Source organism: Triturus cristatus, chromosome 1_2, assembly GCF_964204655.1.
Source record: "Triturus cristatus chromosome 1_2, aTriCri1.1, whole genome shotgun sequence".
Taxonomy (NCBI): domain Eukaryota; kingdom Metazoa; phylum Chordata; class Amphibia; order Caudata; family Salamandridae; genus Triturus; species Triturus cristatus.
The window spans coordinates 288,464,142-288,480,534 of record NC_140580.1 but is presented as its reverse complement, the minus strand read 5'-3'; the positions used below and the strand labels follow the sequence as shown (position 1 = coordinate 288,480,534).

The 16,393-nt window shown below is 44.8% G+C and overlaps 1 protein-coding gene across 1 annotated transcript in view; it reads left to right on the top strand.

The window, feature by feature from the left end:
* LOC146867186 (beta-microseminoprotein-like) overlaps nucleotides 1-16,393 on the top strand; it is a 91,759-nt gene that overhangs the window by 35,987 nt on the left and 39,379 nt on the right. The window contains exon 3 of the mRNA XM_085603771.1: nucleotides 11,658-11,760. Coding sequence (XP_085459897.1) covers nucleotides 11,658-11,760 — 103 coding nt within the window. The remainder of the gene's footprint in view (nucleotides 1-11,657; nucleotides 11,761-16,393) is intronic.

The following is a 16,393-nucleotide window of genomic DNA, read 5'->3' as shown; positions in this document are numbered from 1 at the left end:
TGAGCGGTCTGTAGTACCACTAACAATGACAGTTTTCTGAAGCGAGCAGCCCCGCCCAAGGCCTCGTATTTAACCAATGCAGCGCCCTCTAGCGGGGAGAAGCCTCAACACATGAGAATGGGTCAATAATAGACTTTGATAAACTGAAGAAATGCAAATACTAAGTCCCGTTTTGAAATCCAGACCAGTGTCCCAGACAGTTGTCTGTAGCATCGGGCAGAGACAGGGCAGGAGCAGATCGGTGTACATAAGATAACATACCTGTCCAGCTTTGAAATTTCCATTGACAGGTTAAATTTATTGGAGGGTGTGTGCCTACCTACCTTCTAGGAACAGCACGTTATTTTGGTAATTGGGAAAGCAGGGCATGGATGCAAAAACCATTGTGGCATGTAATGTTAAGCAACCATTACATTCATGCTATTCAACAGCGCAAATGCGCATACACCCTGGACACTGCTAGGGGACAGCGCAAATGGTCAAATGGTTATGCTAACACTGATGTCTAAAGCGCTCTATTGCCATCAGTGGCCTGCGCGCGCACACACAGAGTAGCTTCACATGACTCACAGTGAAAATAGATGAATTGTTATGCTTATTCCACGAGGCTGCCCAACACCTAACGCCAAACCCTGGTCCAAATCGCACACGGTAGCGCATGGTCGCCATCGTTTCTATCTTTAATTCCCTGATGATTTTAAACGGCGACTCACACTTGGTATAGTCTCTAAAAGAGCAACTTTTGACCTTGGACCGCAAACACCTACTGTGAACTCATCTTGCTCCCAGAGACCGGTGGCAGAGTGCCAACAGCGCCATCGTAAGCACGTCCATTTTAACACAAGCGCGCGCCTCGTGCGAAAAATAAAAAAAAAACAATGTCGGCCAAAGTGAAAGCGCTTCCCTTGCGGGAGAGAGCAGCGCCAGGAGCAATAATTGCTCACACATGGCGCCAAAGCTCGCTCCCGCAAGGGAATCGCCAGACGTGCACGCATTGCCATTGAAAGCAATGCAATTCGTGCACGTTTTTGCCTGCAAAGCTGTGTCAATTACAAAAGGTCTTTTTCCTAAAGGAACGTTTAGGCCTGGCAAATGGTTTAATTTTCCAGGTCCAAATGGCAGTTTAAAACTACATTACATGCCACATTGTCAGGCCTATGACATGTTTTAAAGGGCTACTTTAGTGGGTGACACAATAAGTGCTGCAGGTCCACTAGTAGCTTTTGAGGTACAGACCCTGAGTACATGTGGTACCAGTTTACGAGGGACATAAACGTAAATTAAATGTGCTAATTAGGTGTGGGGCAATTTTACTATGTTTGAAGGAAGAGCTCAAGTCATTTCACACTGGTTAGCAGTGATAAAATGCACAGAGTACTAAAGCCAACAAAATAAATCAGCAAAACAGGAGGAGTGAAGGCAAAGGTTTTCGGGAATACGACTTGACCAGTCCAACAGTAACGGTCATGCCCCACTCAATTTCAGCAACCCTGATTCTCATCACCAACACTTTTTCTAGTTTGCTGGTATGTGATGTGCAGAGAAGCTGACCCTTCAGCTTCCTCCTGTTCACTTTCTCTGTAAAAAGCAATAGCATGCCATCAGCTGATGTTTTTTTATTTGGGTGTGGGGGCATCATCGCCGTTTGTTTGCCCCATATTAAATCATGTTTGCTGACTGTTTTCATAGCCACAGTGTGTGCGGCATGACCCGGGCAATGATTTCCTTAAACAGGATTGAGGCTGGCGTACATGGGGACTGATTGACAGGTCAGCTTCTGGGCCCCCTTGGGATGAAGTGGTATGTCTGGTTAGGCGGGTGCCTTGCTCTGCCCATCCCGACATGCGCACTTGAACCCTTGCCTACACACACAAAGTAGGGAGCCTGGGGGATTGCTGCTACAGTCCCCAAGTCTCCTTTGGCGCACTGGCAGTGCCTGACCTCGCCAATCCTTATGCTGCTCCCATTTGCTAACATAAACAGCAAGGGAGCAGCGTCTAGATTGGTCAGGAGTCACGTGGGGTGGGGCTGAGAGCTGACCTGGTGGTCTCACTCACAAGCTTAGTTCAGTGCAGGCCTGGAGGTGCTGAGTAAAACCACCCTCTGCTTTTGAGGAGTTTTGAGAACAGGGGACAGAAATAATTGGATCCGATGATCTTGTTTACATCATCCTGTTGAACAACAAGCATGTCACACCAGTAATGGAGCAAACGTTGCATTATATAAGTGTGATGATGTACACATTCCAGTTCTTAAGGGATAAGGATTTAACCTGGTTTATGGTTGGTAAAACAGTTTGGGTGTGACGGGCCAGGTGGAGAATGAGGGTGCGGCTTCCTCACTATGCTCATTGGTGGCGGCCAGCCCATAGATCTTCCCCACTACCATGGTATACCCCTAAACTGGGCCTCAATGGCCCTCCCTTCTTCTTTCACAAGGGCGTGCTTCGCACTAAGGCTCGTTGGCGCAGGGTCTGATAGGGCAGCGTTCCTCCCCCCCCATGGCCCTACAACTCCAGAAGTCCTCGCACTCACTCCGGCCTGGAAGATTCAGCGGCTATGATTTTGCCATCTCTGCTTAGCTGCTTCGGGGGCTGGGGCCCAAGGTGTTACCAGTGAAACCTAATACATGCTGGGAGACCCTTACCCTGCTCTGCCTCCAGGTGGGTTGAGAAACCCACTGAGCCTTGTGAGTCTCGAATACTGCAACCAGTTCCTGAAGACAGATTCAGCTGCAGTGCATAACACAAACTCCAGGGCTGGTGAATACTTTAGCTATTTTCTCTCTAATAACAAACATTGTACAGGTGCGCTTCTATGGCAGTCTAGGGACACACAATGTTATTGTATTTCTTATTTAAGAATATCGTGCAACTGTCAACCAGATTATAAAGTGAATTTTTGGTTTAATCCACGTAAAACAAGAACACAATATGCGTGCCGATTGTGTTAATGTTTCATGTGTAGCGAATGATCGGCCACAGGGCCAGATGTATTCAAGATTTTCAGGAGACCATCACGAGTTATCTGTAAACACATTACGTCTGTATCTATGTAGTGTGCCACCTTCCTGACAACCACATTTCCTTGAAACACGAATATCGTATGTCAGAATGCTAACTACAAAAATATCATAGCCACAATATGAAGTGCCAGACGCAGTGAATCGAAGTACAGAATTACTATTCTTGTCTCCAAACCAATGGACCTTGAGACATATGTTGATATGGTACCTATAAGTGCAGTTAAAGATCACAAATCTATATTCAGGATATCCTGGTTATAATATTTTTGTTTTTTTAAATTTTCTTGAGGTGATGGACAGTGAAGAGAGCTCCTTTGGCTGAATTTTTTATGTGGGGAGTAAAACTGAGGTTCTGGTCGATGCTTACACCGAGGGATTTAACTGCGTTGGAAGTGGAAAGAGAGCAGTTGAGAGCTTTAAGGTCAGAGATCCAGTGTTGAATGGGGAGCCGGTTGCCTTTAGGAGCGAGGAGAATGATTTCAGTTTTTTTAGGGTTGAGTTTAAGGTGATTGTGATGGAACCAGTGTTGAATCTTAGTCAGGGCATCATTGAGGTGCAGAATGTCGGCATGGAATTTGATCTTATAGTAGAGTTGGGTATCATCAGCATAAAGGTGGAAGTTGATTCCTGCTTGCTTAAGAATGAGGGTGAGGGGTTCCATGAAGAGGTTGAATAGAGAAGGAGAGAGAATAGAACCCTGGGGGACACCCAAGGAGACAGGTATAGGTTTAGAGAGGCAGTCGTTGATTTCAATTTGTTGGTTTCTGTGCTGGAAGAAGGAGGAGAACCATTTGAGGACAGGACCATTGAAGCTGAAACGATTTTTGAGGGTGTTGAGTAAGGCAGAGTGGTTAACAGTATCAATAGCAGCAGATTGGTCAAGGAGAATGAGAAGAGATGCCTCCCCCTTGTCGAGGGAGTGATGGATGTCATCAATGATGTTGAGCATAGCCGTTTCAGTACTGCAGCCCTTTCTAAAGCCTGACTGAAATGTGTCCAAAAGGTTGAAATAGTCAATGTGCTTTTCGAATTGGAGGTGAGCGCATTTTTCGAGGGCCTTGGATAGAAGAGGAAGATTAGAGATAGGTCGTAGGTTGTTGAGGTCATTGGGATCGGCTGTAGCATTTTTGAGGGTGGGAGTGATTTGGCCAAGCTGGAGGGAAACAGGGACACAACCCGAGGCCAAGGAGAAGTTGATGATGGTGGTCCAATATGGTGCAATGCTATGTTTTCGATCTTGAACAAGGTTAGCCGGAAGAGGGTCCATGGTATGAGAGGAAAGTTTAAGCTTGGTGATGATGCTGAGGACTTCACGCTCTGTAACTGGGCTGAAGTTAAACCAAGATGCATTATTTTTTAGCTGGGGGTTGGTGAAGTAGAGTTTCAGAGGGGCGACAGCGAGAGGGAGATGAGTCAGGAGGGAGTGAAGGTGTGAAAGGGGACTTGGAGGGAAAGTCATATGGGGGTGATGAGCAATGTGGAGGGGGGGTTAAGGCAAAGGATTGATCAATCTTGGCGTTTTTTTCGGAAAAGAAGTTCGCAATTTCTTCACATCTTTTGATAGAGGCCATCAATTTGGGGGGGGGCAGAAGCTGTTTCTTGACTATGATAAATAGTTCCCTGGGTCTATTTTTAGCCTGGTCGAGTTGTGCGCGGAAGTAGGAGGCCTTTTCATTGAGGATGTGTTTATTGTAATTAGCCCTTGCAGCTCTGAGGAGAGCAAGATTTGAGGGTGAAGGATGTTGTCTCCACGTGCTTTCGGTCAGCCTAAGAGAGCATCTTTCGTTGTTGAGATCAGAATTGAACCAGGATTTGGCGGGGATGTTTTTTGCAGTTTTAATTTGGCGGGGGCAATTTGGTCAAGGACCTCCAAGATGGATTTGTTGTAATGTTTGGCAAGGTCATTTGCGTTTTGGGACGGAGGTGTAAGTTGTAGTTGTGCTTTGATCTTAGTCTCCAGTTCACCAGGAGGAATAAGGTGAAGATTTCTGGTTAATTTCCTATATTTGATGATTTTAGGGGAAGGGGGAGGCACGGCGCTGGTAATCATGAAGAGGATGAGGCAGTGGTCAGACCAGTCAATGGGGACTATGTGGGAATGGGAAGCCAGATCTTTGCTTGTGATGATAGCGTCAAGAGTTGCCCCTTTAGAATGTGTTGGCGAATGGCAAAGTTGATTAAAATTATTAATGTCAAGTAGATCGTTGAGGAGGATAACAGAGGGATCATCCTTTTTGTTCCAGTGGATATTAAAGTCTCCGAGGAAGAGGTTTTTGGAGTTGGAAATCGAGGATTGAGAAAGAAGGTCAGACAATTCCTCCACAAAGGGCAGAGGGTCACCGGGGGGATGGTAGATATTATGTATCGAATAGGAGGGGAACCCTGAGCTCTAAGTTCGGCTCCAATGTAGCATGGTCAGAGTTCTGAATAAGGGAGAGTTGGAGTTCATCTTTATAAATAATGACGAGGCCCCCTCCAATTTTGTCAAGCCTGTCTTTTCTGAGGATGGAGTAACCCGGGGGAGAGAGCAGGTCAAGAATAGATGAAGAGTGGGCATTGAGCCAGGTTTCCGTAAGAAATGCGATGTCAATGGCTTCACTAAGAATGGTTTCTGAGATATCTGTTGCATGTCGGGCAGCTGATCGGCAGTTGACCAGCATGCAGTTGAGGGGTTTAGGATTGTTTTTTGGGGGGGGAGCAAGAAAGGATAGTAGTGAGTTGCGGAGGAGGTCTGGGCGATCCTGGGGAAGCAGGGATAGGGCTTCTCCCCAGGATCACATAACTAGTGGAGTGAAGTGAAGGAGGGTCAATAGTTGTGGAGATGGGGGGTAGAAGATATTTAGGTCCGGGAGGTCAGGAGAGGAGAGATGGCTCGAGGTTTGGGGCGGTCTAAAAGAACAGTTATCTGGAGGTGGTCCACCTGATGAGATACCGATAGGGGTAGTAGCCCCTTGTTGAGGGAAAGTAGTGTTATTTTGTACAGAGCCCATGGTATAGGTGTGATTAGCTAGATTAGTAGAGGAGAGGGCGTTAAAGTCTTTCCTGAGAGATGAAAGTTTCAACGTCAGGATTGAGAGGTGGAGTTCTATGTTAAGAACTGACTGGAATGAAAGCGAGGAAGATAAGGAGGCAAGGAGGTTGGGGGAGAGGGGCAGGTTCCAAGTTAGTCGGAGATAGAGGGCTAGGAGGAGGGCGTGGAGGGAACCCTGGTGGCGGGTAGTGAGGGGTGTTCCGGTTGCTAGAATGAGGGTGAATAGTAAGGTGAGAGCCAGCAAACCCAGGGGCCTGATGGGTGTTATGAGAAGATGAAGGGGCATGGCGAGAGTGAGGAGGGGTGCCATCTTGTTTATGGGGGGAGTGGTCATTTAGAAAACAAGAGATTGGTGTCCTTAGTGGAGCAGTAGGGGGATCAGTGTGAGGGGGCTCAGTGTGAAGGGGGATCAGTGTAGGTGGATCAGCGTGGGGGGACTGGGAGGAATGAGAGGGAAGAAGAGTGATTAGGGTTGAGTAGCGAAAAGTCAAGAGGAGGAGAGAGGGTTTGGGTGGCAGAGTAGGTTGTAGGATATGGTTTAGTGGTATAAGTCTTGATGTTCTCATCCAAAGAGCAATGTGTATTGCTACCCCTTCTTGATGTATAAAACAGCTGGAGTAGCTCTTAAACCCAGATTATGTTCTTGCTTACTCCTTGACAGCTGGAATCTTGCAGGATCTTGACTTCAGAGCAAGCTCCATCCATCAAGCTGATATCCTGGGAATCAGTACAGTTCTTGCTATGGCTAAAAAGCCAGGTCTTCAAGGTTTTTCTGAACACAAGTTCTGATTAGATCAAGCTCATATTAGTCGGCAGGGAATTCCACAGCCTGGCCGCCACCACCTGAAGGATCTGCCCCAGTGCGTGATTTAGCTCTGTGAGGTTCACAGATTAAGTTCTGAGAGCTCAATGATCGTTTTTGCTGGTAGAGGCATAACCAGTATTTAATGTAGCATGGACATCTGCCATGCAGCGCCCAAAAGACCATTGTCAAGGCCTTGAACTCGATCCTTTTCGCAACTGGCAGCCAGTGCAGCTGTCTTATATGCGGAGAGATATGGTGCCAATACAGAACTAATTAATCTCGCAGGCTGGTAATCCCAAATATAGAAAATTTGCATAATCCAGCCGAGATGTCACTGTGGCATGGACAATGACTTTATGACAGTTCTCCGACAGGAGATGTAGAAATTTCCTCAAGCTTCTCAACTTACCGAAGCATGAGGCTGCAAAATGCCGTACTTGAGTTGCGAATGAAAGATCTGCTTCCCACTTTACGCCCAAGATTTTTGCCGTGATTGCTGGTATAGGTGGCAGGCCCATTTCTGCCGGCCACCAAAGTCCGGCTGCCGGATGAGATGCCTTGCCAAAGAACAACACCTCTGTTTTCTCTGCATTAAGCTTACGTTTATTGTTGTTCATCCAGCAGGCGATGTAGTTCAAGCAGCCCTTAAACCTAGTAGAGTCCGCAGAATGATCCTTGAAGGAAAACACCAGCTGGGTGCCGTCTGCGTATGATATTGCCTTCACTTCTCAATTTGCTATGAGCGAAAACAGGGAGGCAAGATAGGTATTGAAGAACAGCAGGCTCAAGGCTGAACCTGCGGTACCCCATACCATAGTGGCTTAGGTTCCGACTGAAATGGTTAGAGAGCGACCCTCTGCGTATGGTCTTTAAGAAAGGACTTCAGCCAGGTGAGGACCATTCCTCCCAGACCCACAATTTGAGTCTATCTAACAAGATTTGGTGATCCACGGTGTCGAATGCTGCGGACAGGTCCAAAAGCACCAGCATTGCTGATGCTCCTGCGTCCACAGTCATTCTTACTGACTCTGCCACCTCCAACAGCGCAGTCTCACTACTAAAGCGGACCGAAAACCGGACTGCGTGTCATGCAAAATGTCATTCCCTTCAATTAAATTAGCCAGCTGGCACTGTACCATCTTTTCCAACATCTTTGCTGGTACTGGCAGTAGTGAGATCGGGCGATAGTTGTTAAGCTCTCCCGGATCCATATTGGGCTTTTTCATAAGGGGCAATAACAACGCATGTTTCCGTACATCAGGGAAAATGCCCATGGATAGTGAGGTGTTCCACATATGATTCAGAGCAGCATTCATCGGGTGAGCCAGAGCCCTCCAGAATTTAGGGGGGCACGGATCCTCTAGGGACCCTGACTTACAATTTAGGATCTCTGCCAGGGATTCCTGTTGGGAGATAGGGAGACATTTTTAGAAAGTATCTTCAGTATTTATGATTTCCACTCCTTCTGTTTTAGCTGTCTCCATCACCCTTGTGAAGGTGTTATAGACTTTCAGGATTTTACTATAAAAGAAAGTCTGATAGCTTCATACACAATGAGGGGGACGGCTGCATCGTGCTTTCAAGCTCCGCCGGCTTGGTAAAGGAGCTGACTAGCCTAAAGATTTCCTTGCCTCAAGGATCTTGTTCTCTTCTGTCGATCTGTTGCTATGGTGGTGACTCCATTTAAAGTGGTAAAGCTTTGTTAATGTTTTATGCCAAGCAAATCTATGGTTGGGTTAAGCCGACAAATTCTAGAATCCATCCACCCAGAGGATAGCTCATAGTCTGAAGAAAATCACCTATGGTGACAGGTCCGGGACACAATAGATAGATTCCACTGAGCACCCTTGGGAATCTCCCTTGAGATGCCTCCTTCACTTTTTATGAGGCACAGTGCTGTTTTAAAAGGGGGAAGTAATAAGTGACCAAAGAGAGGAAGTATTATGCTTGTAGTCAACTTTATTTTGATATCTCCGTATCCATGTGATGTGGTAGTAAAATTTGCTTCGCACTGCAGTCACAACTAGAGGACAATAATGAATGTACTTCTCATTAGTAGTTTTTAGGTCTCGCCTGCTGCTCTGCGAGACTTGCTTCAAAAAGCTGACCACACGCTCGTGCGTGTGTGGCCTATTGCTTGCGGTTACCCGCATGGGCGCCATATGTTTTGAATTATCGTGCCCAGACACAAAACATATGGCCTGGTGCTCACTCTCGCGCGCACTGCCTTGTTATTTCATTTCTGAAAACTAGAAAGACTGCCTGGAGCCTACCACGCTTTTGTGATTAGCATGTTTTATTTTTGTTGTTTTCTTTACTATTTTGCCGCCGTCGCCTGGTTCAAGTTCTTCCTGTCCTTGGCAGTAAGAACACACGCTCTCTCATCACTGTGGCGAGATTATGCCGCCTCTCGGTTTCTTCCTTCCAGGAAAATATTGCGAAATCTGGTTTTACTAATGGTATTTATTACAAAGAGGCACCGTTTTATTAGAGTCTCTGTATGTTGATGATGATGAAGTATACCAACTTTAAATTCGAATAAAATATATGGAAACGGTCTCGTTAGGAAAAAGATGCACTCTGCATAAATCGCCGTTAAATAGCAACACAACTTTTAACCTCTAAATCGCGGTCTTAAACAAGCATTGTCAAAACGAGTAGGTATGGGGTTCTCAAAGGGAAGGACAAACGCAGTTGCACGGAGATCTTACACAGATGCAAGGGCACACAAACTGATTTATGCAGATTGGCACACATACCCAGATAACATTACAGGTACACATGATAATTCTCACTACTATGTTGCAAAATGATAATTTAGTTGGTTGTGAGCGCTTTACGAATAAAGGAACACAGTGAATTGTATGCTTGGTGCTGCAAACGCTATCACCGTCTGGCTACAAAAAACAAGCATTGGCATAGCCAATAGGTCTCGCCTTTAGGACCTTATAAGTACTGCATAACTTAATTACTTATAAGGTTCCAAAGGCGAGACCTATTGGCTATGCCGATGCTTGTTTAGTTAGCCATGTTGGCGGGACCCCTCCGATTTTGTTCTGCTTTTTCAAGAACAAACTGCCAAAAGTAGTAATTCAATATTGAGAAAATAAATCTTTGAGACAGATGTGCAGGGAGTTTTCTGCCTTTGGATGGGCGTCACTGAGTGGTTTCCCTGCCCTAGACTGTCATGTCTCACCTAGACGTCTAGAGGAAGGAAATTTAGTGATGGTCACCCTGCTCTATAAAGCGCAAGGCCACGATTCTGTGGTAGACAAGCTCACAGGTCAGAACTTTCCAACAGCGGGCGAGATGTGGTTCTGGCATCAGAAAGCCAGTGTTACCCCCAACTAGGGCAGGTGAGCTGCGCGTTTTGTGGGGCAGGTTCACTGACATTTCCCAACAGTGCTCCGGCTCCACCAAACTCTAAACGACGTCATGGGCCGAGACTGGAGAGGCAATGGCAGCCACGTTGATGTTCAACTCTTGGGCCTGCGTCTTGGTGATCATATGGCAGCGAACTGGCGAGTTAAGTACTGGCCGAGGGAAGCAGTGTTTATAGCCCTCTGGTGGCCAAGATTTAATGCCAAAACCATTCAGTTCGTCTACAGCGTCGAAGAGTGTATCTGCTGCTTCAATTTTGCATCCTGCATTTCTGGAAGATGGCCGTAAACCTTGTGCTTGTTCTGAATATGTTTGCCCCAAAAATGAACACAATGGAAAGTATAATTCCCAGGCAATATTTAAGACTATCAGTTCAAACTGATAAAGTACAGAAATGAGTAAAGTAAACAAATAATAAAATTCACAAATTTAATACGGAAAACATATAAAATCACATATGATAACATACATGGTTTGATATAAACATTATATAAAATTAAATGAAATGAATTTTCCACTGATATAAATCAACATATTATAATGTAAATAGTGGCAAAGTGGAATTTCTTCACTGCCCCAAAAATGAAAACATGAGTTGGAGGACCAGCACTCACTAATGAAAGTGTAAGTAGGTTGACATAATAGTCCACTGTGGAAAAGGCCCCGAAGCATAATGCATTCCAACAAGTCCAGTGAGTAGTATTCATACATTAATGAACTTTCTGAAAGTGGTCTTCGTGCACATTTTGTTGTTGCGTAATTAAGCAAAATTTCCCAAAAAATAACATGTACTTACTCAAAAGTCAAAACCTTCATTTGGCGAAATACTTTATATGTGTCTTTGTATCAATTCAGGACGCATAGACATAATTTGCCCTAAAAAAAAAGTGCAAGCAACAAAAGTGCAGCATTGCATTCTGGTTGTGCACCTTCCTGTTCACTTGCTCTAGTTTTTTGCTAGCAACAGCTCGTAATTACATGAAGTGCCGTAATAGCATTATTTCAGGATTGTTTTGTGTGCAAAGAGTAATGCCAAATGTACTGATATACACAAGATTACTACAACGTAATGTACATTTTGCACAGAGTGCCCACTATCTCCTGTTGCTGAGATGTATTTGCATTCAACCAAATGTTCTATACATTTTCCTCGTCTCACTGAGGTTCACATCAGCAACAGCTGCTTGAAATGTACAGTGGGAGCAGATCTGGTTTATGAATGTTGTTTCATATAAATAATTATTTCATAAATGTCGCGAAAGCACATGAATGCCAGAAAAGAACAGAATTACAAGAATACAACAATCCAAATGTGTATGAAAGCTGGTGCACCATAGTAGAGAAAATCAGAGAACCGGCTAGATACGAACTGGATGGCAGAATTGACTGAATATTGATTCCTGCTTGGTTTTCTAGGCTGCTTCATAGACGGCAAGCTGCGTCCATTCGGTTCAACAACTAGAACAAAACAATGCATGACTTGCTACTGTTCCTCATCAGGCAAAGAATGCTGTTCCCTGTAAGTGTTATGAAAATCAAATAATGCTGAGTAAAATGTATACATTTATTTCATGATGTCCCGAAGGAATGCTGTCGCTGCTTCTAGTGCCAGATTGAATTTTTCTAGCGCGCTGCACTAGATGAGTCTCCATGTGTTCCTCTAAAGCAGAGGACTTTATACCGTAGGAGGGCGGGGCGTTGCCCCCCCCCCCCACCTCGGGGGCATGAACTGACCTCAGAGGGGCACCAAGCACGCTTCGAGAGGAGCATCATTCTAAAAGCAGTGATGTGCTGTGAGGTAAAAAGCAGAATGGCAGAGAGCCACCCTATGACGAGCCGTCAGCAGCATCTTGTGTCACTCATGCCAGGTGTGTGTAGGTGTGGGGGGAAGGTCTCTCCCCCCTTTCAGATCACACTGTGGATACTTTTACACTTTAGGGAGACCAGGCCGCTAATAGCATGTTCGCAATCGTAACTGAGTGCAATTTTAAAAGGGATACGTAAACATAATTGTAACGTTTGAATGGCTAATTATGTTGCTTACTGGCAGTTTTTAAAGAATTGTGTGAAAATAAATTGTTCATTCTGGGCGTTCCTAATAAAATTTCTTTAGAAAATTTGAAGAGCGCTGTTTTGAAGTGCGTGGTATCGATGGGAAGGAAGGAATCAGAAAAGAGAGTTCCCACAATAGATTCCCCCCCACAAATATATCTTTCTGAAACTGTAGGAGTGAGTTCATATGATTAAATGAGGAATAAGTTCATCAGTCTTCTTGCATGGATGGTTAAAGGATGGGAGGACCTGAAGAGTCAGATGTCTGTTCCTTAGTACCTGCGAATCAGAGAATCTCTAGCCCAGAGCTGGCAGATGATGCAAGGTTAATGCATGTTGTGTTGTGTTATGTTGTGTTATCTGATTTGTAAAGCGCCTGATCACCTGAAGGTGTCCTGGCGCTAATAATGTAAGACGAGAAGGTATCAGAACAAAGACTAGTGAAACAGAGCTGTTCTTAAAAAGCTGCGGAATTTAAGACATTGTGGCTCAGGGAGGTTGGAGGGAGGAAGGGCATTCCATGCCTGGCTGTGATCACAGGAAAGGAATGCCCACCAGCCGGGTATCTGCGAAACCTAGGAAACGACACAAGGTAAACAGTAGAGCAGCACAGGGCTTAGGAAGGAATATATCTCAGAAACTGAGAGGGGATATAATTCTGAAAACATTGCGCAGCCAGTAGGGTTAGTTTAAAGGTAATCCTTGTGACGTCCAGGAGGAAGCCAGTGAAGACCCCCTTCAGGAATTTGATGCATGGAGTATTGTTCTGAACTAAGTGACCATCAAACTACGAACTGCTGCACCCATTGTAGGTGCTAGATAAGTGTAACTTGGAGGCAGAAACAGGACGCGTTGCAGTAATTGAGTCAAAAAAAGATTTATGCCCCTATCACCAAGGCTTGACTTTTCAGGTCAAGAAAGGCTGTTAAGGAGTTTGTGTGTACAGTGGGTGCACCGCCTTTGAACTACAGCCCCTCCTTGGGCGTAGATACTTGATAGGCATATTATGGTCAAATAGAACTCTCAGATTTATTACCCTAGGAATATCTTCGAGAGAGACAGGAAAGAGCAGAGGAGGCTGAAGAGGCTGGAAAGTCAAGCTCTCTGTTAGTCCAAAGAAGGTATGTTGAGTCTTTTGCTGCAGTTATCTATTTTACATCCAAACATATCCCTGCTTAAAGTGAGTTAATACAAAGGACCCAAGGATCGGGAATAATTTGATGAAAAGGTGCATATCATCAGCATAGAATTCACTCTAAATGGGAAATTTAGTTGGGAAGCCCAGTAGGATAGGTAGAGAAATGCTGAAATTGTTGGGAGAAAGGGGACCACTGGAAGAGAGAACCCAAGGAGCCTGTTGTGAGGGCCCATTAAAAAGAAGCAAAACTAGGAAATTATGGAGCAAGTAATATTTGCCCAAGAAGCCTGGTTGTCCAGCAGTATGCCTGGCCCTCAATCAAAAGGTCAGCCAGGAGTCCAAGTATAATATTGTTTTATCCAACTTCTTCAAAGCATCTTTGCAATACTCCTCTGAGCTGTTCTTGTTCAATAACCTGTTTGAAATAGAGTCAACAAATTTACTCTGGGTATTTAATATTCTGTTTATTGATACGAGTTAAAACTATTTATGGGGTTTCGAAATTCTCATGGCTCAGCGCTATAAGAGTAACAAGGGTCTGAAATAAACTACAAGTAAGAATCACTTAGAAAGGAATCCAAACCACATGTATCTGTTTCCTCAATCGTGCCTCCCTTCCCATGGGGGTTCAGAAGGAATACAAAAGGGTAAGGGATGCATTCTGTGTATTTTGTTCACTTTAGGGGACTTAGTGTCATATGTATGAAGGCAATTTTGCGATCGCAAAACAGCAGTGTCATATGTATGACACAAACCATCCCTCGCAAAATAAGGAATCAGAAATTTTGCGATTCCCTATTTTGCGATTGCTTTTAAGGAATCGCAAAGTGCGATTCCTTAAATGCAATGTAAAAAGCACAGAAAAAGTGCAATTTGGACTTAAGGAATCGCAAATTACCACCAACTTCAAGTTGGTGGTAATTTGCGATTTCTTCGAAAAATGCACTTTTATGCACTTTTCAAAGTGCCATGTGACTCACATACATGCCCTTAGGGCATGTATGTGCGCCACATCTGCACCCATGCTCATTTCAGGGGTGCAACAGGGTGTCCTATTAATACCTTGGCACCCTTGAAATTGCATTCACAATTTGCGATTCTCTAATTGGGAATCGCATATTGAGAATGTCTTCCCATTCATCCCTATAGGCCTCTAGGCCCATAGGAATGAATGGGAAGGTATTTGTTAATTGCGAATCGCAATTTGCGATTCACAATTAAGGAATATGTAGGATTCACAAAATTTATTGCAAATCCTACATAGATAGGGTTTTGCGATTCTCAAGTAGCAATTCGCAAAAAATCGGTATTTGAGAATCGCAAATGGGCATTTTCATACATATGGCCCTAAGGGGCATATGTACAAGTCCCTATCACCACCGAGCGTCACTTTTTTGATGCTCCCTTGGCGTAGCGCCAATTCTCGTATTTACAAGGTAGTGCTAAGACACTTAATGCGGCTGAACAAAACCTTGTAAATATGCCCCTTTCTGCCGCAGTCCTCTGCGGCAAAGGGCGTGCACTGGGTGCTGCAGTGGGCATTCCACCGCAACACCCTTTGCTTTTTGACGCTGCCCCAGATTTGCAAAGCTGAGGTAGCGCCAAAAACAAACACCAGGTAATACTTTGTCTTTGAATGGCAATACAAGGAAAAATGATTAATTTCTCCTCGTTTTTTTGCTCTTTCTATGTGTGCTGCATTCTGTTCTTCCTGCACATAAACAATTGCCCCTGCAGCACAGGCACCCTTGCCACATGGCGGCACGGTGCCTGCGCTTGCGCTGCGCTAGGCAGCTTTTTTTGCTCCAGCGCTAAGGGAAACACAGGGGTGCACTATATTCTTGTGACTACTGAGCATCCCTGGGTTTAAGAAATGTCAGTGAGGCGTTGACAAATTTGGCGTAGCATGGCGCTCCGACATTTTTTGCAAATATGACCCTAACTGTCCCAACTAAATGGATCCATGTGACAGCCTCTTTTTATCATCCTGATACACCTGTTTTATTTTCTTGGGTGGGAGACCTGAGTTACGAGTCTCGTGACAAGTGGTTTATATGATTACAGCGTGGTGCTCATTAACAGAGTGCTACATTTTTTTAGGACGATTGAGATCTATCCAAAGAGGTACTCCTTTTAACATGGGTGGATACTCCTCTCATGACGAGGCAATGACACTTCTAATGGTAGGTGGCAGCTGATTACAGTCTTGAAGCACAATTCTTTTTATCTGAAACAGTGTAGGCAGACTGCCTACTGAGCCTCCTCATTTCTCCTGATTGTATGTGAAGCTTATATGAGAATAATATGATACATGCGGGTCCCACCTGCAGGTTTGTTGCCCCTGCGGCTGTAAAGTGGTTTATAGGAATTAGTGGAAGTTAGCGTTTACTGTCTCCCCTCTACTTGCAATTCCCCCTACACTGCAAGCCGCTCGTTAGATGTGGCCTTCCTCTAGAATTCTTTGTAAAGCCCATTTGTTTTGTTTGAAGGAAGGCAAACAAAAAGCGTTTTGTTGACTGGGTCTGAGCCAAACCTGTCTGTTACTTTGCTAGTGCATCACCTACAGAAAGAAATTGCCACAAGACAAGGCCAAAATTGACCGAACACCTCTTACAGTGAAAGGGGCTGCCTGCCCCACCACATATCCTGTTTTTTGCCCTAATGGAGAAAAGTCATCTGAAAGACAGGACTCAATGTCAGAATGCCATTTTCCATGAAACTGGTTGCCACGGAGCAAATGCATGCTGAAAGAAAATGTGTTGTAAATTTATTAGTTCACTCAAAAAAGCTTGGGGCTAGATTTAAAGATGAGCGGACTTTTGGATTTCAGCCAACTTGTAAACCTGTGGAGGTAGAGCCGACATTTAAAGCTCATAATCTTGCTGGTGTTGTTATGTTATTTTATGCAGATTTCTAAAGCGCACTCTAACCCGGGAGGGTATTCTGGCACTGTGCAGGTGTA